The 25,574-nt window shown below is 37.4% G+C and overlaps 1 protein-coding gene across 3 annotated transcripts in view; it reads right to left on the bottom strand.

The window, feature by feature from the left end:
- KALRN (kalirin RhoGEF kinase) overlaps window positions 1-25,574 on the bottom strand; it is a 4,346,166-nt gene that overhangs the window by 3,203,790 nt on the left and 1,116,802 nt on the right. For all 3 annotated transcript variants that reach the window (XM_044074926.1, XM_044074921.1, XM_044074920.1), the window contains exon 2: window positions 9,354-9,428. In XM_044074926.1, the coding sequence (XP_043930861.1) occupies window positions 9,354-9,428 (75 nt within the window). The remainder of the gene's footprint in view (window positions 1-9,353; window positions 9,429-25,574) is intronic.

The raw sequence follows: 25,574 nt of genomic DNA, 5'->3' as shown, positions 1-25,574 counted from the left end.
GTATTTGTTTCCAATTTCTAGTGATTTCTTATTTTTTTTGCTATTGAAATAAGTGAGAAAGTATAGAATAAGTTGATTAGTTTTACACATATTGAAACATGAGCATAAAAACAAAACAATTTCTTTAGTAACTGAGATTTTGTCTTGACTACAGAGCTTTTAAAATAGTTCACTTTGTTCTAACATATGTTAACACATACACATTCAAATAACACATACTTCCACTTCATGACTACGTCAACATTTGTTCTTGAGCCTTTCATAATCTTGCATAGTCTGTGCAGAATAAAAAAGCTCAGTGTAAACATTTTCATGTATAAATTTTACAAAACTGAACTTAAGATGCATTACCTACTCATTTCAAAACATCCTTTTTGTCGTCTTCTATGTTATAGTCTGAGTTTTGAAACAAAATTCCAGTTTTTATCATTTGATACTATTTTATAATCCATAAGAATTGTACATATGTCACATAACATTTTTATTTATTTATCTGACTTTGTTAACTGGGGTAGAGCACTGATCACAAATGTCCAACTTAAGTCTCAGTCTAGACGTGAAGTACATGTTTTCATATTTCTTTATTAATAAATTCATTTTAGAGAGGTTTTTATATTAGCAATTATTAATAAAAGGTGCTGCGGTAGCGTTGTCTCCTCACAGTAAGATGTTGTCCTGTTCGATTCTCAGCTAGAGCGTCTTCTGTTTGGAGACATGCGTGAATGGGCGTACCTTCGATGAAGGTTGTGCGTCAGGGCCGGCAACTCGGCACGTAAAAATCTACTGCCAATCATTAGCGGACTGGAGTTCCGCTGTGGCGATCCCTAACCGGGAAAAGCCGAAAGACACAACAACAACAACAACATTAATAAAATATCATCTGCAAATAGGATGATTTTTATGAGTCCTATTTGAATGACTTTGAAAATACAATTTTGCCTTAAAGGCTCTATAGCTAGTGAAAATAGTAAGGGGAATAATGGACATCCCAGTTAAGTACATTTTCTAAGTTCAATAAAGTTGGATAAGTAAAGTACTATTTTAATGCATGCTTGTTTTCAATATATTTATTTTTAATTAATTTTACAAAGTCAGGATATATCTTAAAACTTTGAAGGGGTAGTCCCATCTAACTGAATCAAACACTTTTTTCAGTATCACAAGATATAAAGGCTGATTCTATGTTACTGAAGTCTACAATGTCTAGAAGTGTTATTATTATAATTTTAATTTTATTCTGTGTTTCATCTATCTATAAAGATATAGACAAAAATTGTAGTCCACAGTTAATAACACAATTGATCTATATGATGTGCAAAGAGTATGATCTTTATTTTGTTTCAAAAAAGAAGTTATATGTGAATATTTCTAAGAAGGGATAATAACTTTATTTCTTGTATTAATGTAATTTTGTCATGGAAGAAGATTATAATATTTTTGGGAAGTGATTTGTACACATCTGCAAATATTCTGTCAGGCCCTGGGGCTCTGATGTTTGTTATTTTTTTTTATTATTATATCTATTAATTTGAAAACAAAGCCAGTAGCTTCCTGCTGGAACTTTCTACTTAATTTTTTAGAAGAAATGAATGTTGGTCCTTATTATTTGTTTTTGTTGAAAGATTTACTTTTATTTTCATTTACTTTATTTAAATTATTCTAATACTCCCTACAATCTGGGAGAACTGCAACAATGTTGGTCCTTGTTTTATTAGTCATTAGATTCCTAATCTCTTGAATGTGATTTATTCTACTGTTAATTTTAGATTCTCTTATTAAATTAAGAATACCTCTGGTTAACAATGAATAAGAAGAACATTTTAGTTTTCCTAAGGCTAAATTTGTTATATACAGAAGTATTGGTTGGTATTTATGATTAAAGGAGTTAAAAGACCTAAATATTATTTTTTTACATTTCCAGATTTTCATTTTTATAGATTGTATTTCTTTTTTAGACATTCAGCAGTTCATTATCCAATAGTTTAATTTTATTTTTAGTTCATAACAACATTTTTCCACATAGTTATGCCTTTAGAGAATCCCTTGTCATCCATTCATTATCATTTTCTATGTTGTTTACTGTAACAAATACATCAGTATTAAACCATTTTTGAAAATATTCTATTTTGGGATATAAGCTACAACTCTAATGTTAAAGCTGTCACTTCAAATCTAACATTTAATGTAATTTCTAGTGCATTATGACCTGAAATAGAATATTGGGATATTTTACATTTGTTAAATTCTGCTTTTACATCTTGCAAAACTAAAATCTTATCAATCCTGAACTGTGAACCACAATATAAGAACAATGAGAATAAAGTGATGACTCCTTGTTCTTTATTTGATAAAAATCATATATATTTAACAGATTAACCCAATTTCCTATAACCTTAGCTGTTTCTGAAACCATAGTTTCTTTCTGGTCACTTGTTTCCAATTTCTTATAATCTTAGCTGTTTCTGAAACCATAGTTTCTTTCTGGTCATTTGTTTCCACTTTATCAAAAATATAATTAAAGTCCCTTCCAAAAATTAAACATCATTTCAAATAGATAAGAATTATTTCTAAATGCTTTTTAACCTTCTTTGCCCCAACCCAAAAATTCAATATAAATTTGCTAATGTCAAAATTCTACAACAATACTCTACTACTACAATTGAAAACATTCAATCTTTATCATTAAACATGGATAATTTTTTTTTGGTATTAAAAGTACTTTTCCAAAGGATATCTACTTATTTATCTTTTTTCTTTAAAATGATGACTGAATTGTTACTTCAAAGTGACCTAGGTTGATTTTCCATACTCTGAATAAATAATATGAGTTTTTGGAGAAAAATAGCGTCAGGTTTGTTTACGTTTAGATATTTTATCAGATTTCTTCTCTTCTGGCTGTTTAGACAATTAATATTTAACGAGGTATGTCTTAGCTCCATACTCTCCTAGAAATGGAATGAAGTTTATTTTTTTATCCTTTCTATTAAAATTGTTCTTGACAAAATCTCTCCATACCCTGTCTATGCCACTATTAAGTTTAACTAATGTTATGTCAGTCTTTGGGACCCGTCTGATATTTTATTATATTTTATTTTTTTGACAGTAAATATTATAAGCCAAAAAATTAACCTTAAATTAATAATTCTATTAACATTAACTCAATAAATGTTAAAACCCATACTGGAACTACAAAAAATGAAATTTAACTAGTATAATAGGTAATTAAACTCTATTTTACTGCATCTTATTCAAAATGTTATAACTACTCAAAATAGTCAATATTTTGCAGAAGCTCCACAGAATATATCAGTTACGCATATAAAATGTACTTTTCAGTGATCAACCATCCATTTAAACAATTAAATAATTAATATAGCTTTATTAACCTATATTTGCCTTAAAATGCTTTATAGTTATGCAACCACTGAGTACTGAAATAAAATACCATCCACCAAATGTACCTTCTTATCACTTCCTTCACCATAAGTGATTATCATTAGACACATTACTATGGTTTAGTAATAACTAATAAAAAAGCCTATGAATCAAGTCTTGCAACCTTTAACAAAAAAACTATAGTACCTTGAAATCAAATATAAATACGTGTGTGTGTGTGTGTGTGTGTGTGTGTGTGTGTGTGTGTGTGTGTGCGCGTGCACGTGTGTGTGTGTGCTTCTTACTTTTGGTTGAAGGGACACAAGACTGACATCTGTCTGGTCACACCATTTGATTGACCAAAACAGGTAGATGTGATTGAGATCAGCAATCCCCCTCTTAGGGGAAAATTCCTAGGGACTATGTGATCTCAGAATTAGGATATATGATTATCAGGGAGTGTGGGAGTACAAGGGGGCTTGCCCTCTTCAAATACACTTTGTTTTAGGTTTTGCCTACTGTAGGTTTAATCCTCAGAGCATGATCAGTACCTGCAAATGTTCTATTTTTTAATGTTCAGACATATTTATCTATTTATATAGACACACACACACACACACACACATATATATACACATATATACACACATGTATATATATATATATATATATATATATATATATATATATATCTCAGTTGCTACATACATTTCAGTAAGATGCTGTCTTTTACTTTATTTTATATATAGTAAAATATCCATGTGCTTCTTCATCCATTTTCTTCCTTCACTATCTCTTTCCATCTTACTCATTTCTTTTCAGTGTGTTCACATCAAGTCACGTAATATGTCATAACTACAGTAGTATAAATATCACCTCCAGTCTCCCCTGAAAATAGGTTGCTAGCCGTGTGGGACTATTCCAGTCAACAAAGGCTAAATAAATAAATAAACAAAGTAAATAAAACTACAGTTCCACATCAGCAACTGTTTGAATCCACATGACTAAATTCCTTTTAATATCTTCAATAAAATGTGTAGTTTACATATTACTTGTTATATTTAACTTTGCTTATATGTAGAACTTAAGAAAAAAAAGAAACTTACTGACATAACTAGCAGCATGTATTCCAGGAACAGCAACATGTTTGGTCAACAAATTAAACCGATGTAGCCTCATATGCCATGATCATCCCTCAGTCCCTCCATGTCAAACATCAGATATTTTTTCATGTTGTGAGGATACCTGATTCAAAATATTCTCACATCTCCTATGAATATCAAGTTATGGGAGTTCTTATCTCATTCCACGAAATGCAAGAAGAAGCATGGAATGACTCAGAGCTGACCAAAAGGTCTGGACTATGCCATTCCCTACTTCTCTTGAAAAGGCAATTTCTTCTCAAAGTCTGAGAGTCCTGGTGATTTTTTCTTACTGGCCTAGAGATATTTGATTTCCCATACAGCAGTTTAATGTAGCTCATCCATTTTACCTCAGTTATCACAAACACCTGTTGGCTGTCCACATCCAGGAAAGCTCAGCTGGATCTCTCTTCACTCGAGATAAAAACTGGCTGCCCCAATTACACAAGTTGCTAATTTGCAGCTACAGTAGTTTTGATTGCTATATAATTTCAGTGCCTATATATTTTCAGAAGATTCATCGTAGGGATTGTGGAAACATGTTCAATTTGAGTTTCACTCAGGGATGTGGAACATTTTTCTTCATCTATGACTTGTATCCTTCATTATCTTGTTGGAGCTCTTTGGTATTGACCTTAGCTTTTCAACATCAAAAGTCCATTTACAACTCTTTCTAACTGCCATACAGATGACTGCCATTAGCAATCCTTCAGTTTTGTAAGGCCTTTTCCATGGAATAGTTTTTCATCAGTTAGTAGTTATAGATCCAGTTCCCCAAAGGATATTTATGCTATATTGGTAAAGCTCACACCCCCAAAAATCTGCTGCTTCAGCACAGTTGAAATTCTTGACTTAGAGGAAATGAACTGCAGTGCTATTTACTTCAGTGAGGCAAGTCTCAGAACTACAATCCTTATCCATAACCTCTCTAAACCTTGTTTTTTTCAAAAGGAAAAGGCTTCACTGCATAGCAGGCAGACTCAGAAACAAATTTAATCTAGTAAGTTCATATGATAGCTTTTGGTCAAATGCACTCCAGTTAAGGAAACATCTTCACCATGTGATTTTTTACAGACCGCTCAAGTTACTATGTAAACAAACTGACAACATAATGAAAGACAACCGACAGTTTGTTTCATTTGCAAAAGGGCAGTAAATTTCTAAAAGCTTTCTAATTGTATTGTCTTTTCTTAGGAAAAACATGGAAAAACTCTGCATAGATGTCATGAAGCACATTTCTCCAAAGGTTTTTCTACATCCATAGCTTTCTTCTGTAATGCATTCCTAGAAAACACATCCTTGAATACCTCTGTCAAACATTGCAAGTTGGATGAGATCTGAAGGTTCAATCCTTACTCTGGGGCCATGAAAAGACACATTCCCAGAAAACAGCCACGCAGGCATATCAAGGAAAGAAACTTGCATTAATAGTTCCTGCAGTCACAGCTCTTCAAAATCAAATATGAATGTTATGGGTATTCACCATAAAAGAGCATCTGTGAGGAGAAGAACAACACCAGAAGCATCCTTCCTTCTCTCCCCTCCATATGATCTCCTTATGTGTCTTCTGATTGGTTCAGAACTGGATTCTTCCACTTGGATACAGCATTATTGGAGTAAGGGGTGGGATACATGCCAAGCAGTCCTAATGCCTGTGCAGTCTAATTAACTCTTCTAACAGCCACAGCTCTTCTCACAGATGCATCATTATGATCAGAAACCATAACTTTTGTTTCTCCATCCAGAACTAGCAAATATACATTCAGGTTTCAATCTTCAGCTGGATGCTTAACTTTCAGCCTCTCTTGTGTCTAGTGCTGAACTTTTTACAAATATTCAAATTAATAATATTACATCTAAAAATTATTTTTATAATACAGCATTAGGAAAGATTGTTTCACATCTGAACATTTTGGAAATTGCTGTCATTCTCCTCTTAGCTGACAGAAAACAAGATGACATGTTACAAGAAACTGTTCATTATTTTGTTTATGGAACATTTCATGGATATGAGGGTACCTTTAACCACGAGGATAGCCATTCAAATTACATGAGGGTGGGGGCTGTATAGAGTACATCTTCAAGAAAATGAACTGTTCCATTTTAGGCCTTCAGAGATAAATGATGTAATAAACTAATACAGTGTTGTGATAAGCACCTAACATTAAGCAAAGATTGGAAGGTGTAGCAACTAATAGGTTCTCAGGAAATCTACACTCCATGCATTATTCAGCAAGTCAGATGGGTGAAACATAATGACTGGGGACACAGTTTCCTATTTCTAAGTAAGCATTTGACTGAGGTGGTGTGGAAATGCATTGATAAAAAGACATCCTGGTTAGCGGAGGGGATGGGAGATAGAATGAATGCAGATGAGATATTAGTCATAGTTTTGCAAATGTAAACATTACTAGTCAATGGGGACTCTTGTCATTCCTTCCTGTAACAGTGAGTGGTGGCTGTGTGGGGGGAAGTGATCATAAACAGTTAATACTACCTTCTTAATTACACATACAATTGGAAGAAAACTGAATGAAGAACAGCGAACAGGCTCAGTGGACACACTTCTCATCCCTCACCTGTTAAGAGAGAAGAATGTGTGATGTTGGTGGCCCATGTCCTTGCATTTATTGAATGCTGCTTGAGTGGCACTGCTTCTGTGAAAGTAAGCTGCTATAAAGAGAAAGATGGGGTATACTTCAGTAACTCTGCGGTCCAACATCCTTGGACTTTGTAGATATAAGATGCAGACGGTCTCTCTCCTTACAGAAGGTACGGGGAACTGCCTCCCAGTTATCAAAGTAATATTTTCATTGTAGTATGTTTGTACATATACTTTGAGCTGTGAGTTGTGGTCCAGCAAGGACTGATTAAAGCTAATTTGTTGATGTGATGTGCAGGTATGGTAGTCACCTCAGGTAATAACAGGCTCTCCAAGGCCATGATCTTACCCAGTTACAGGGAGTGAATTAAGGGCAACAGCAGCAGGGCACTAAGTACTGAACTGTTGGTTGGTGGATGTGACAGAAAGAAGAAAAAAATATGTCTTAAAAGAGAGTGCGACTCAAACACAATGTTGCATTAAAAGAAACAGAACACATGAGCTAATGAGCAGTTTATTTTTGCTTAATTGATCAGCTGGATGTATTTGTGGACATATCAAGAGCAACAAGACTTCCTTCTTTTCTAATACACATCAGCATTGCCCACTTAGAACTCTCTCCAATTTTCAACAGCACCACATATTTAAAATAGCAGAAGTTAAGGGCAATACATTTTGAAGGATTTATACATTAGATTGGATTTTGTAATATGAATGCATTTGACATCCTTACATATATACAATATATACTTTGATGTTTTGGCTTCCTTGACTTACATAAGCACAGCACTTGATCTCTTCAGGTTTTAATCAGTAGAATGCATGAAAACATAATGCTGAATTAATATATCTAACTGTGCTCAACCTGGTGGGATACAGGGATAAAGCTCTGCCTATGATCCAGATGACCCAAACTTGATTAGTGACTGAAGTGCTGAAGGGGCCAGGTGAGAGGATAGGAGTAAGAAGCCAATGACATCTCACCCATCCTGGGAGATGAAGGTAGCTAGTCCTGCTGCTAGTGGTGACCTGGTAGAGGATGGGTGGACAACAGAACACAAGGCATGCACCAACAGTCACTGTAATGGCAATGGGGTGGAGAACATGCAATATGCTGTAATTGCTCCAGACATAGACAGACTATAGAACACAGCATTGTGCGGTGTACTTCCAGGCTGCAGAGTGGTCAGGCGTTAGATTTACACAGAAAAATCCCTGATGGACACCCAGATGACTAACTTCCATGGTCAGCTCTTGCTATGTGAGGGAAAGAATAAGCTGATAAGGGATGGAATAAGTCAATAGGTCAAGAGAAGACTGATGGGAAGGAGGCAGTGGGGGTAGGGGCAAAAAAATTAAAAACAAATATGATAAATGTCTCATTAAATGCACACAGCTTTAGCATAACACCTAGAATTTGTTTATTTACTTAGTTGAGAGCTGAGATGTTAAGGATTTTTATAAAACTGCATTGTATTATTCCTTGTGGCCTTTTTTTCATAACAAAATCGCCAAAGCAATCATTTCCATGTGGAAGCCCAGACAATCTGGATCTTGAATGCTACACTGACAAACAATCAAAGGCCAAAGCATTTTACAAAACAAAACACACAAAACATCACAATAATTAGAAAACCCGAGTAACAGTAACAACAATCATTTCCAAATGGCTATGGAAAAATGTCATGAAACCAGAAAGGAAATGCCCCCCCCGACCCCCCACAGCAACCAACTCTTTGCCAAGTTCTATAGTATAAAGAAGTCTGTTTGGTTTGTATATTCCTGTAGATTTTTTCCGGAAGACTCAACCACTTTCTGCTTATAGCTCTCCCCATCAAGTTAAAATTTAAAAGATAAATAACTAAATAATAACATTCCACACTAAACACTAATTAGTCATGTGGAGTATGATCAACTGTCTCATTAGGCTTCATCTCGATTTTGCCGTACAGTAAGTTTCTACTGAATATATCCATTACATAATCTGTACAAGTAATGAAGACTGTCTTCCCCTTTTCATCTTCGTTCCATGTGTGTCTCGTGGCAAAGCAGTGCTGTCTGATCTATATTCATAACAATAATATGTATTATGTGTGCAAATTTAAGTGAATGCACTTTTCCTCTAATGCTGTGCATGCACACTGACTATACTATTGCAGACTTTTATTATGTTTTCTGTCTGATGTTGCATACTCAGAAACTGGGAAACTTAAGTTGAAAAAAAAAATACTCACCTGACACAAAGGCCACTTTTTCCCTCAGAATGGGCAAGACATCAGATGCTTTTAAACCATCACTTCTGAAAGAACCTGAAACAAAAAACAAGCATGTGTGAAGGGCAGCCAACAAATGTCATTCTATAGTTTAGAAGCATTTATTTGTTTATCATCTGCTGACTAGCTGATTTATTTATATTTTAAATGACAGAGGCCTAGGTAACATTTCTGGTTTATTTTAATCAGACTTTCATAAACAGCCAGTTCTGCAAAATGCAGATGGGATTCTTAGTTTAGCCCTAGTACTCACATAATCTGCTCAGGAGATTTAAAGAGTGACCTGTTGATGGGAGTGGATCAAGATAACTTCAAAAGGACTGGGCCGGAGTATTACAAAGGCAATGAAACAATGGGTATTGGGCCAACGTTATTATGAAGTGGTTGAAACAGTAGGCACTGTATGAAAGCTACTTATCTTCCCTTGGGCTACAATGTCCACCAGTTTGGTACTATATTTCCATGAAGATATTTACATACTACAGACAAAACTTTCCAGAGGTATATAATCTTCAAATCTAATGTAAAAGTAAGACACCAGGAGCTATGGTGTCAAAGATTCAGTTCAATAAATCTGCATACACAATTTACTGCAATTAAAGAAAGGACAAATATAAGCAGGACACTGCTAAAAAAATTTCTCAGAAGTCTTCCAAGCAACAAAGAAAAGCAGTGATAAAATATAATGTTCTGCTCACTGGAAAAAACACCAAATACATCACAAAGGTAGCAGTATTGACAACTATCTCACAGCCATCTAATTTTTACAAAAACATACTTGTCAGACTTTGAAAAGTATGTAACATTATAAGAAGAATTGCACAAGGAGATCTAAAGCTGTTAATAACTTTTTTATAAGCCTAGTATTCTAATGCCTCTGAACTATTTGCTGGAATCTACCACAAGTTAAGAAAAATCAAAAGCCTTGCTACCTGAAAGGTTCATCAGTGGTACATTGTAATGTGGGCCTGGCCACATCAGAAAACTACTAACAAAACTCCCACTAGTTGGAATTAAACACTAAGGAATCTTAGCTGGTATTTTGCTTACATGGCTATTACTTTATAGCATGGCTGAGGCATGTTCCAGAGGAGGTATATTGAGACTTGTTCTGTGAAACCTGTCCTGCCCTGTCATATGGAAAAGCACACAGTCTCTTTGTAACTCAGCTCTTCTCACAAGTTTTGAGTGCAAAAAAAATAAAAAAATGGGACAGAGCAAGTGTGTGTGTGTGTGTGTGTGTGTGTGTGTGTGTGTGTGTGTGTGTGTGTGTGTGTGTGTGTGTCTGTGTGTGTGTATGCATGCTCACGTGTGAGAGAGAGAGAGAAAGGACTTGTGATTGGGTGGGTGGTTACAAATGCTACTAAATTGCAGAAACTGCACTGCATACTTTGTTCATGGAACTTATAATGTCTTTATGCAATTCCCCACCTTAATCACTGAAAATCCTTATAAGGATGGTAATTTGCCATCAGTATGAATCTTGATGGGTGGCAAAAGAAATAGTTATAGTGAAAACATATGGGTCATCCTTGTGTTACCGGTGTCAAAACTTACTGTTGCCCAACCTATTTACCATCAACCCAACTCTTCATCTGACCAACTCAATTCAAATTCAAAACCTGTGTGGGCATTATGCACTCCTGTAACCCCAACCTTTAAATATATTATCTCAAAGACTGCACCAGTTATGAGAAGAAGGAAATACATTTACTTCTCTTTCTTCCAAGTTGTTGTAACCTCATAGGTAGTATATTTAGAGATTAGGGGTGTGATGACTGAGTCCCCACAACAGAGAGGCACATGAAAAGTTGTATCCTTGCATTACAGTTTTGAAATGGATCACCGCAGTTTACAGAATGGGTAAGATTATCCACTGTAGACTGGGCACTGCACATTTGCCCTCAGTATATCCTTGTAATGTCAGATATACTGAAGGCTCTATGAAGGTGATCACTGCTCTCAGTGCATGGGCTTACAGCTGCTAATCCATTAATATAAACTTGAGGAGGACATGGTAAAGGCAAGGTAGGACTTTGCAAGTTGTATCCATTCATGCAACAATCCAAGTTAGGCACTGAAAATGCTCTCAAAACAGGTCATCCATACACATACCTCTCAACTGTCCAAATTTTTGCAAAATGCCCAGATTTTTTATACATATTTTTGTCTGTTCCTCATAAAATATGTGGTTTTCTGGCAAATCTTTGAGGACTGAAGTCACTAAATAACAACAGACATTTCAGTTTTAGACTTCATATCCCCCACAAAACACAAAGCCATTTATTCTAGCAACTTTCTAAATTTATAACAGCAATATTTAAAATTTGCCCCTATTTTTGTCCTTTGCTCCCCCCCCCCCCACACACCATTAGTTTTGGCTTTGTCCAGATTTCAGGCGTTAATAAAAGGTATGGCCACACACCTTACAATATGTACACATTCAGACATACCCACTTTGGCTAATTAAGTTACAACTTCTAATACACACTTTATATACAAAAAATAGACATGATAATAAATGAGAGTCACACAAAGTCAGACGTGTGTCACTGAAGTATACATATCAGGAGTTGCCAGACCTTTGCTTTAACCATTGTACAAAGATAAGAAGAATTTCTGTGCATCCCAAGGAAAGTGTGTCCTGCTGTAAACTGATGCTTATACCAATCAATATCCAATTCTATTTCAGAGTATGTTGTTTACTAAGTAATTAGACATTTGCTGGAGTGTGACATTAAGAGACTTACATTATAACTCTTAGGTTTACAAAATGGCAGTCCTCTGCTGACAATCAACAAAGACTACATCCATGAACAAAACATGTTTTACACCAATACACTTCAAATGAAAAAAAAACTACATCTAAACCCTAACGATGACTCATATTCAAACAGTCCTCAAATGCTAGATGGCAGTGAACAGCTAATGCTGAATCACCAATGTTGGGAGGAGGGAATGGTGGTTAGAGTCAGTCGAGTAAAGTGGCCAAGACCAAGAACATAGTGATCTGAAGCCAATGACGGCAGTCCTTATTCTGTATCGAAAATAGCACTCACAAGCACAAGGAAAGTGAGGGCACTAATAACTTCCATGGCTACCTGGATGATGGCCACCCTGACATTCTCTCACTCCTGCAACAGTCATTTCCCAGCAGAGGGGGAACAAATGGGCACAAGACACAAACGGACAGGCCTGATGGTTAGCAAGCACAGAGTTAGAAATTATGTAGAAAGAATTTAGCTTGTCATAAACGAAACAAACGACTTATATACCTGGTTCTCATTTACTCCACAACAGAAACAAATGGTAAATACATAAAAGAATGTAACAGTTATAGCTGCTCAGGTGGCATACAGGGGTAAAGCCCTAACTACAGCCCAGGTGACCCAGTTTAATTAGCAACTCAGGTAACTGATGAAGCAGGTGACCAACAAGTGTGGGAGACAGGGAAGGGAAAGGGTAGAGCATATAAAATAAAATAAATAAATAAATCTGAATGGATGCAAAGATGGCCGCGCCACCAGGATGTATGTAGAATTCACCACCGGTCTCAGCAATAGCAGCGTAAGTCCAGGTGTTATGAGATTAACTGGCAAATCCAGTATGGATATGGAAAATTTGGCTGGCTTGAATCATGTTAAGGGAGGAAACCAAAAGAAAAAAGAGCTATTAACAATCAAATCATGTTACATATGCTAAAAATAAAACACTACAAAAGTGAATGAAACAGGTAATCAAAATAGCAAAAGTACTCAATAGCGTTTTTAAACAGACAAATTTTCAAATCGAAATCCTGAAAAATCACTGCTGAAGATAATCTCCTAACCTATTAAAGACAGGGAACTCTACTAATCATAAGAAAAGAAAACCAGGTGATGGCTGATACCTAATTGGATATATAAAGCGGATAAGGTACACATACTAAGCCTAGAGTACTTGATAACAGTTCTCACTCTTACTCACAAACTCTGGCTAATGTACAATGTATGTAATGTACCTATGTACTATGTATGTATTCTACCTATGTTCCAAATTTCAGCTGTATATCACAAATGTATTAATTACCTTTATTTTTAAATGTTTTTCTTGTTTTTTTCTCTCCACTGTAACTGTTGATGTGCTGCATATCATTATAAAAACATGTCTATTGTAACTTGTGTGTATACTGATCATTGTCTAAATATCTAAATATATCTGTAATTATTTTTCAGTGTGGAGCTTTCCTCCCCAGGCCTCTGCTGAAAAGGGGCCTTTTCGGCTCAGTCAGAAACCCCCCGGTTATCAAATGTAAAATAAAATAAATAATCCTTAAATATTAGGTCAACCTTCTGTGTTGGAGGGAAGCCTTCTAGCTTAGTTTTTTTTTTCTTATAACTAGCCAGTTTTCTAGTTTCAGCACTCAAATCTGTTTCTTTGAACTCAGCACTTGTTCAGAACTCATTGTAAGCACTACATAAGCTGCAAATTACTACAGCACTCAACTTTCCTCACTTGTCTAGTGGAAAGCAGTTTTTAGTACTTAATAAATAAGCACTTATCCAGGCATGTCTAAGGGTCAGCTCCCAGTGATTTCTCCGGTCTACCTGATGAATCTGGGCATCTTGGGGCAATGCAGTAATTACCTCATGTACACAGACAACCCCCTCCTCCTACCACCCAACACTACAACCTGTGAGAGATGCACTTATATAGCCAAACTGGAAGCAAAGCTCTCTTCACCCAAGACTGGACTAGACAGTCAAGAGGAGAAGGTAAACACTTGCACCACACCACACTCATCACATAGTCCCTCAAAACCTACACCACAAAAACACACACATAGAAACACAAAACACACACCTACATTCACGGAGGCTCTCAATTAAAACCTGCCCAAGCATCAGGGACATCCAAAGCATAAACGCAAGCAAACTCCACCCCTCAACACAACCCAAATGACACATAGCCCACAAACTCAGTGTGCCACTCAGCTACAGCCCATAAGGCATAACAACATACCCAACACTCTAGTCATAGGTGACTCTATAGTCAGGCACACTGATGTTCCACTCACTAGACTAAACAAGGAGAAAGTTACTGTCAGCTGCCTGTCAGGTGCCGGGATCCGCCACATAACGCATGCACTCAGGTCACTCCACAATAAGTACAAATATGACACTGTCATTGTCCATGTTGGTGTGAATGACCTGAGACGTACCTCCCTGGACTACATGAAAAGAGACATGGAGGAGCTCTCTGATCTTGTATCCCAGGCAGGTATGACCCTAACCCTGAGTAGCATCCTGCCATCACCCAGAATGGTACCACAGTACAAGGACAAAATGATTGACTTCAACAATTGGCTAAGCTTCTGGTGTCATTCTAAGGGGATCCAGTATTTGTCTGCCTGGGACGACATGATCGACAGTCCACGATGCTTTTCCAAAGATGGTCTGCACCTGTCGCCCTTAGGATTCCGGATACTGGCTAAGGCTCTTGCCACCCCTATAGTGCCTTTTTAGGCAAGGTTCAAATGACAAATTCACCACCGTAACAGGTACAAGCAAGCAAATTCTGAGGGTAATGCTACTCAATGCTAGAAGTCTAAACCTCAAAATGCACTCACTCGAGGCACTCCTTAAAATGGAGAACATTGACATCTGTGCAGTGACAGAGACCTGGTTCAAAGCTCCAGAGAGCACCCCTGCATTACCAGGCTTCAATTCATACCACACCTTTCGGCCACCTATCCCAGAAAGAAGCACTAAAGGCGGAGGCGTGTCCATATTCATTAAGGATATCCACACTTCCAGGCTAGTTGCACAGCATAATGCATCTGAGATTATCCAAGTGCAACTAACTCTGGGCAAGACCGCAATCCAAATTGTAGCTTGCTACAGACCCCCCACCATGCCTCAGGATTCACACTCCTCATTTCTTGATACACTGGAAAGTATTAGGGTACAACCCAACACCCTAATAATGGGCGATTTCAACTACCCCACCATTAACTGGGAAAACTACTCATGTACCAACTCTTTTGCTCAACTTTTTCTAGAATTCATAAATTCCAGCGCCTTGGATCAACTTATTCACACCCTCACCAGGGGCAGCAATATCCTAGACCTGGTCATTACCAACATGGGAAACCGGTGTTCCACACCAGAGGTTAATTCCTTGTTAGTCAGATCCGACCACAAGCTAATCAGCCTAGACATCCACATCCCACCCCCAGCCCCAATTAGGGAAACCATCGTAAAAAACTTCTCAAAAGCCAACTTCACACTTCTTAATACAGAAGTGGCAAACTTCATGACACCCATGCAGATGGACAATAGAGGTATGACTGCCGAATCCTACACAAATGCACTTTATAAGCACTTACACGAGTGCATGGATCATGCTATCCCTAATAGAACCAAGATGTTATCCTCCAAAAAAAAGAAGCCAATCTGGTGGTCCTCTGCCATAAACAAACTCTACAACAGAAGAAAGAAACTGTTGCAAAAAAGAGTAAAATCCCATGACTGGAGGAACTCCCTGGTCAACCTCAGTAAGAAGCTGAGATCCCTCATAAAATCCTCCAGAGCTAGTTATGAAAACAAAAATGCCACAGACTCTAAAGACAACCACAAAGCATTCTATAGCTATGTCAAGAATCTAAATGGGAACACTCAGATCTGCTCTGAGTTACAGCATAATGGCACTAAATATACAGAACCAACTGGTATTGCCAACATCCTAGCAGATAGGTTCAGTGCTAACTTTACCCCCCTCTCACCCCCTAGAGGGCCCATCTCTATACCGGAAGAATGCAAAGTTCCTATAATCACGGCTGCACAGGTAAAAAACACACTCTCCAAAGCCAAGAACACAGCATCCATGGGACCTGACAATATCCCAGGCTGCGTTCTACATGAACTACAGAATGAACTGGCACCCTACCTAAGTACCATGTTCAATCATAGCCTCACCTCAGGCTTTGTACCCACTGAATGGCGCACCGTGACTGTTATCCCACTCCACAAAGGGGGAGCCACGACGGACCCCGGGAACTACCACCCCATTAGCCTGACGAGCCTGGTCTGCAAGGCCATGGAACGTATCATCGTGGACTCATAAACAAAGACATTGGTAATCTCCAAACTCTGGACCCTACTCAGTTTGGATTTGTAAAAGGCAGATCATGTCTCCTAAACCTGATTGACTTCTTTGAAGCAGTCACCAAAGCCACAGATGAGGGTAAAATGGTTCACACAGCTTATCTAGATCTCGCCAAGGCTTTCGACACCATCCCCCACTCTGGAATTATAGATAAGCACACTAAACTAGGTATAAATCCCTATGTCACAAGATGGGTTGCCAACTGGCTCACGGACAGAACCCACACTGTGAAAGTAGCGGATTCCAAATCCGACATCAGACCAGTGACAAGTGGAGTACCACAGGGTTCAGTCCTGGGTCCTCTCCTGTTTGGTATCTACTTCTCTGAAGTGCAGGCCAACACAGAAGGTCTTTGGCTAACAAAGTTTGCAGATGACTGCAAACTAGGAGCCATAATCGAAACTCCTAATGATGTGGACAAACTACAAAAGGGCCTCACTGAGACAGATACTTGGTGTCAAAGCCATGGCCTGAAGCTCAATGCCAAAAAGTGTATTGTCATCCCCTTTGGTAAAAACTCTGTACCCATGAACTACCACATAGCTGGTAGTCTACTTAATGCCGAAAATGTGATAAGAGACCTTGGGACACAGGTGGACAGTAGTCTCTCCTTTGATAATCACATTGCCACAGTGGTCAGGAAATCCTTCTAAGTGACATCTCATCACAAAAGGATTCTCATCCAGAAAAAAAGAGGTCATTGTTCCCCTCTACACATCACTCATTAGACCCATTATAGAGTACAACGCCCCTTTTGGTATGTACCTCACAAGACATCTACAACAACTGGAAAGACCACAGAAATACCTCACAAAGAGGATTACTGGCCTCAAACAGATGCCCTACGCAGACAGTCTCAAAAAACTACAGCTTTACTCCATCGCATATCGCCTACTCAGGGGCGATCTCTGCCTAACATACAAACGCTATGTCAAACCCAGAGCTGTTGGACATGCTACACTTAAAGAAATCCCAATCACTCCGAGCTACATGCTCTAGGGACCTTAACCTTGTCACCACAATAAACAGAACATGCTGGAGGGATAGATTCCTGTCCCAGAGACTTCCCATACTCTGGAACAGACTACCTATCTATGTCAAACAGGGCTCCTCATTAGCACTCTTCAAGAAAAATCTTGATTATTGGATGGGAAATGGGAAATTCACCCCGGGGATCACTTCTGTGGCTCTGCTCGACAGGGGCACAGGAAAATAATTTTCTTGGGTGGCGAAAGCCAGGGTACATTTTTTGGCTAGGCTTGTATGGGCCCTAGGGCCGATAGCCTAGTACCTACCTATGAACCTATGAACATCACATACTTCTCCTTGATTCTATTGCACAACTTTTGGCAAAGCTTTATCCAGGGCATGTATAAGGAAAATAAATGTTTCAACCAAGCATTCCAGACATCTGACTTCACTACTGATACCCTTCTTGTGTGCCCAAGTTCAGCTTCAACCAGCTAATTGTTATACAGTCCAACAGCAAAATGAAAAGTGTTATAACATCTACATTTAACTTAGATGCATGTTATAGGCACAGACCAATACAACCATGGCAACATTAAAGATGAATCTTACTATACCATGTCTCAAACATTTCTCATTATAGCTTGTGTCATGTGATGTGTCAAATTATGCTGGCATCTGGAACTTGGCTCTGTAGTCAGAGTTCCTTATAATAACCACTCTCTTAGATTAAATACTCCAAAGTCTCAATTTTGTAAATTTTCATATTAAGTAAGCCTTCACCGAAGATGCTATCAGCTGTCATTTCTTGCACAGGCAGAGAATATTTCTTTCCAAGATCAAGACTTGACCATAAAGCATTAATATTACTACAATATGGTTAATATGTAGTTACTAAGCATGTGATGAAGCAGTCAATTAAGTACTACAGTGCAATTTCCTAATTGCCCTAGAGTACTGTCTGGTTAAGTGACTTGCTCATACTGAGCAGATGGAGGCTGGTGGAATTGAACCCTGGACTGCAGTAAACAGCTAATTAATAGCATTAATCCAGTGCACCAATGGCCAGACTGATGGTCTGGTATCTGAAGGATGCTTTCACACCTACTTGTACCATATAATATTGTTTAAGCAGAACCAGCATAATAGTTTCTCTGTTCATCTGCATACATTTCCAAAAAAGCTTTACACAGTGGGATAGGTACAATTATATAGTATTTTAAAATATTAATAAATAAAGGGCCAGTTCCGTTTATGATAATCCTTTTCTCAAATTACCTGCTTTGTGAAATTTTTTCCCCATTCTGAATTTTAGTTTTAAGTCCACCTCCTCATGATGTTGTGAAACATTGTACTCCATAAGTAAGGGTGGGGGGGGGGGGGTGAGAGATAACCTCAGGACTTACAGCAGGAAGTGTAGAGCAGGCATCACTAAGTCACAGGAACCAATCTCTCTTCATTTCCTTTTGTGAATTGATTGCTGCAACGTCCCAAGATACTTTGCACCCTAGGAGTGAAAACACATGTATAGATATTTTTATTTTTGCTCCTCTACCTCCCTGCAGCAGACCATCAGCTGCCACCAATTCTTCTCCTCTTTCACCAGGCCAAACAGACCCTCCTTACCCTCCCTCCTCAGATCAACCCAACCCCATGCCCTGGGGTCAGTGAGGAAACAGGGGATGCTAATGCAGCATCATACTATTGTCAGAGACTATGTCCTAACCCCCAATACTCCATGGCAGCGTTGCAAGCTCCCCAGTAGCTGCCTTCAAGAGAAGCATTTGCAGTCTCCTGAGCAAATAGCATATCACTTACGATACAGTTTGCCAGGCTCTTGTTACTGCTAGTAAAGTGAGTCCAGACATCTTCTCCCTCCTCTGCAGGCTGGTGAGCTGGCATCAGCCACTTAATCCCTTCCCACCCCCTGCCATTTTACACCAGCACTTGTAATGCTAGTGAACCACAGGTCATACGGGGCACAGTCATGGCTTTATCATTTTTTACCACATGGGTGGGTAAGAGAAAAAGCATATTTTTAAGTGGAAGTCACCATATATTTGACACAACAACAACCCAACACTTTATTCTGCTGGGCAGTGTACCAGATACAGCAGCTTTATAACAGTGGTTGTTTTTAAAAACTTAATCCACTCAACTGTTAATGAAATCAGTTTGACAAATATGTAAACTGACATAACATTAAGTGTTCTGTAATAAAAAGATAATTCAATGTTCACACAGTGCTCATCACCACATACTGCCTGCATCAATTATTTTAGGTTTGTCTTAATACTCAAAATTAATATTAAACCTTTTGGCTCGGTGACACTGTTGCAGGGTTCCTGTCCATGGCTGACTAGCAAACATGACCCAAGCAGAGAATGAAGGACTTAATCAGCTAACATAAGCATGCCCTCTCTTATATGATGGATTTGGGCTAGTCCACTGACTGGTAGACCCTAGAAGAGACCAGTGGGAAATACAGCACTTGGGCAAATGGAACAGCACTGACAAATGTCCACAGTAGGGTGTGCATGTGCAGGTGTGTGTGCTCAACAGCAATAAGAATCTGAATGGAGCTATTTATTTATTTGTTTAATTTTAGTTAGTGACTGGGGTGGTGGGCTTATCTAGAGGGGACTTGAGGAAAACTGAATATGGCATTAAAAATAACAGTGCAGAGCCTGCAGTGTAGTGGCCTTGAGGGTCTGTATTCCAGCCTTTATCCTTTAAGGGATGGAATAAGGTGAAGGGCAATGGATGCATCCCCCCAGTTTAAGAACAGTGAGAGGAAATCAAGTAAATACAACTGCTCTATCATCTGTTATTGATGACTTCCTTTGTTCACTTATTCCAAGCATTATAATAGATTTGACAAACTTAAGTGATCAGTCATGTAAATATTGTTCAAGCTGAGTTTATGCAAAGGGCTGGAACATCCAAACAGATCATCTTTTCATGTTAATCCCAGCATTTCACACCCTGCATATCCATATGCAAAGTGTCTGCTAATCCTGAATGTTCTGGAACCATGGTACATAGTGTAAAGAAACATGCAGGCTCTAATAACATGATAATAACTGCTTTGCCTACCCAGTCTGATCATTCCACAAGACATACTGCTTGACAGAAAAAAGCACAGAAGTTATCTAAAAGAAGTGCTTAAGCTTACATTAGAATTTTTTTAAGATTCAAATGCTTAATTGATTTTAATTAAATGATTTGTGTTAACATATAAAGGAAGTGATGCAGTTAAAATTTTATCTGATGAAGTTCATCTATCTGGAATAAAAGAATGAAAGCGCTTATCATACACATGGTGTGTTTGGGGATTTCAACCTTCGAATTCCATTTTTTTAAGTTTCTTACAACTGGAAAGATATTAGCTTTTTTTTTTTTTTTTTTTGTGAGCAAATGTTTAGCATGAGTCAATATGCCTGCAGCTGAAGGCAGCTGTACATTTGGTTCTGAGTGAAGTTTACAAAGATTCATTGTTGTATACTTTTTCCAGTTCTTCAGACTTCATAGAATTTTCCCCTACGGAGACAACAAATGTTCTAGGTGTGCTGAGGAAGAAAGTGGTAACTGGGAACATGTGCTTTGGGAAAGTAAGGAGTTGAAAGACTATAAAAATTCCTTACAGATTACACTGTCAAAATACTGGATGAGCAAATGGCATGATATAATTTTTTGAGCTGGGATACAGGATTTGAACTGCCTAGACATAGCAAGGTCTTATTAAGTTTAATGCTGTTGGCTGCTAAAAAAAAACAATTACTAGAAAATAGAAATTAGTGTCTAAACCAACCGTATTTGAAATATTAAATATTATAAAAGGGATAAAAGAACTGGAACAGGAATCTTTAGAAATAAGAAGGAGCAACTTACACAAAAATACATGGAAATTGTGGGAGCAATACATGCAGAATAATGTTTAGGAGGAGGAGGAGGAGTGAGGTTTAAGGGAAGGTAGGAATTTAGCAACTTAGGTAATCTTGGACTGATGATAATTACAAAAAAAAGATATTGGATATATAATACATGTAAATGGAAAACATGTCAATATGTTTTTTTTTAATTTCCTGTTGATGTATGCTTGCCTATGTCTTGGGTGATAATTTAATAAAGGTATTTAATTATGTATATTTGAGTATTGAAAACTTATAGATGACGTTTGTTTTTATCATGACGGAATCCTCCACATTTCCACTCAAGAAGCTTTGCCCCTAAGTGCCCTTACCATACACTGTTATCTGCACGTCACCCCCACCCCTGCTTTGGAGAGTTGAGCTTGTATTTATGCATTTTCACAAATACCTTTTTTGTTATTTCTCTATAACAGTACCTAATAGAAAAGCCACCATTTCTGGTTAACATACAAAACTGCCTAACAATTGCAACAGGCATCCTTAAAAATTCATTTTCTTCCTGCTGCTTTGCAACTACCATTTTATCATGAAGAATGACTTATGCGTACAAATAATGTGTCTTGCAAACTCTGCCTGGATATGGGTGACTGTGGACATTATGTTGTTGCAAAAAACAATGTGGTCGCACAACATAATTCTTCTTTTAACATTCATACCACACAGTACAATAATGGACACTTCTGATTTCTACCTCCATAGACCTGCATGGCAAGTTGTATTTTTCGTACGTGTCTGAGTGGCATACTCAGGTATCTGGGGTCTGCACATTACTCATGGCCTATAGCAAATCACTTTTGTACTGCTGGCCTGTTGTCTTGTGTTAAACTGAAGAATTATTTAAAATAAGTGCACAATATACATATCTAGCATATACTTGCAGAAATAAGTAGGATCATGTAAGACAACTCTACAACAGGAAGAAAGCATTTGACGAATATCACTAAAAGACAATTAGGAGAAATAGTGAACAAAAGATTTGTCAGGACTAAGAATTTTACAGCAAAAATTACTATAAGTAACATAAGTAATTTTTATGCACTGGGATGTGTAATACAACATAGTACAGCCACAGAGATCACACAAACAATTAACAGGATATTATGTTTGAGCAGTGAGCAGTGCGAATGTGGTTACTAACTAGAGTCCTTAAAGCAGTTGGTAACGCCCATAAGGCACTAAGCAAGCATCTTAGAGAAGCTTGAGCAATGTACTTCATTACAGCTCTAATTGGAAAGGAAGATCCAAGCAGCAGGGGGAATTGATGAAAATGCCCTTTTTATAAAACAGAAAAGTGGGGGTCTAGTGGATATGTCTCCATAGGTCTGTCACAGCAAGTACCACTTTGCTAATCTGTCATTTGTTTTTTTCAGCTAGTGCTGTCACTCACATAATAGGATATTGTATGCCATGATGGAACTGTAAGGGGTTTCTGTTTCGAAGGGCCAGAGTATGTGTTTCACTAATGCATAACTGCACTAACAACATATGCAAACACATGGATCACCACGTGCTAACTGCTACAGCTTGTTTGTATTAGCTCATGCGATATACCGCATGACTGAGACTGGGACTGAGAAAAGGTGTTAATGCAGGACTCGTGATCAGTTGTAGAGTGGATGACATGCACAGCAAGGTAATGTTTTGTTGATGTGCATAGGATACGCATCCTAAATCAGATATATACATTTATTATACCCATATGTCAAAATTGATACATATATCTATACGCACACACACACACACATATATATATATATATATATATATATATATATATATATATATACACACATACACACACATGCACACACATATATACATATATATATATATGTATATATATATATATATATATATATATATATATATATATATATATATATATATATATATATATATATATATATATATATACATACATATATATATATATATATATATCAAAATATATATGTGTGTGTGTGTGTGTGTCTGTGTGTGTAAATTAGAGATTAATATCCCACTATGTGATGTATTTGACTATAGGTTAGGCTTGGCTTTTTATAATAAGCCATATGCCAAGTATGAAATATATATTTCTGTACCATAAATCCAATGTGCATATTATATTATCTACAAATTATACTTAAACATTATAATACTATGTTAACTACAAATTAAACATAATAATTACAATGTGTACAAATGTGTGTCAGAGTGTGTCTTTAGTATGAATGTATGACTTTATATACATATCACTGCATACGCTCATTCTAAACTTCTTCCAGTCAATAAATATTCAGTATTTTGATGACAATAACCTCTACTAATTAGACTTATTAAGAACAGTTAGCCAAGGACTCTTTAATAACATCTTATCATTTTTATTGCAATAAATGCTTTTTATTGTTTAGGGTTGTAAGAATGTCACCTGACAGGATAACACCTTTAATGATAACTGAGATATAAGGTAGCAAAACAAACATGTCAGCCTGAAAGACACCCCATGTGACTATCATAGTATTCTGATTATTTCACAAAAACAGTCCTGTCAATACATAGCTGGTACATTTCTCATACCATTGGCTTTAGCCTGGAATAATTAAATTGTTGCCTGGTGGGCAAAAGACCCGAAACTCAAGTCACAGAAGTCATATTCAACAGCAATTTTAATCCGTTACCATTTGAGAAGCAGTGGAAATGACCACACAACTTTCCATAAATGCTAATTCTTCCAGTAATCATACGGCTGAAATAGATCAAGCCAACCACAGTGGTGTTTCGCTTTGAGCTGAATATGCCTAGTTAAAAAAAAGTGTCTGCTGGTAAATGGAGAACATCCACTTTACAGTAGCAGGATGGAAGTGGAAATGCATTGCTTATAATATAATGCAGTGTTTCACAAATGCAGGTATTATACATGTTTGCTCTGACACATGCAGCTAACAGTACCTCTCCTGACAAGTAGAGGACAAATACATCTGCTTATGTAATGGGAAAATAATGACTATGGTGCAGGAAGCAAATGGCTGACATTGAAAAAAACCTTGATAACTCTATATCTCTCTATTGGGGTGAGAATTTCTGAATGCAATCAGCTGTAACATTTTACTTAATTCTGGGGGGGCAGAACAGATAGAGGTCACAAGGATGTGACATGCTAACTGCCCTATGGTTAGGTGCAGAATCCTGCTCATTCAATACTACCATTATTACATAGCCAAGAATGTGAAGGAAGTGGGGGGGGGGGTCTCACTGTGGTTAAGTTAATAAACTATAAAATAAACTAATACAGTAGATATGGGACTGAGCTACCAGACTCCTAGAAATCCAAAAACATTAAAACTATCTCTAAGAAAGTCTGTCAGTTTACCACAGCACGTCTGGGTCACCCCAGGGCACAAGACAAATGTTTCTAATAGATATAACTTAACTGTAAAACACAAGCCCAGCATAACCCTTTCTGCTGTACAGCAGACATTTCAACAACATGTCCAACTGTAAGTACAAAAAACAACTGCAGTTAGCAGGGAAGGTAAAGACAGACAAGCTAGAAGCAAAAAAGGAAAAAGTGAAATATAAACTACAAGTCCGAGACAGATTTCTTTCCTTTAGCCTCTGCTTTGTAGTAAATATTTCAGAGGGCAGGGATCATAAAGGTACAGTTGTGTACACTTACCATAAATGTAGATGTTCGAGTGTATTCACTGTTGCAGTCATCACATTTGAGTTATCTGCTTGCAGTAGCTCTCAGCCGGACTGATTATCAAAGTCTTGGGTCCTGCTTAGGTTGCTGTCTCATCTTCCATGACATCAGGTAGTTAGGGGTATAAAGCATGCAGCCGACACCATTACATCAGTTTTTCTTGCCCAGGATTACAGGTGCCCCCCTTAATGGGAAGCAATTAAATATATGTATATATATATATATATATATATATATATATATATATATATATATATACATAGAAGGTTATACCTCCAACAAAATATAGTAAAGGTGAATAGAGGTATAGCCAAAAGAAGTCAGGGGGCTGGAGGGAGGGTAACCAGGACTGCAACAGTGAATACACTCACACATCTACAGTTATGGTAAGTGTACACAACTGTACTATGTTCTTTGTGTTTCACTGTTGCAGTCATCACATTTGGGTAG

The sequence above is a fragment of the Protopterus annectens genome, chromosome 6.part0 (assembly GCF_019279795.1).
Source record: "Protopterus annectens isolate FY-2018-M chromosome 6.part0, PAN1.0, whole genome shotgun sequence".
Lineage (NCBI taxonomy): Eukaryota > Metazoa > Chordata > Ceratodontiformes > Protopteridae > Protopterus > Protopterus annectens.
This window is presented reverse-complemented; position numbering and strand designations above follow the sequence as displayed.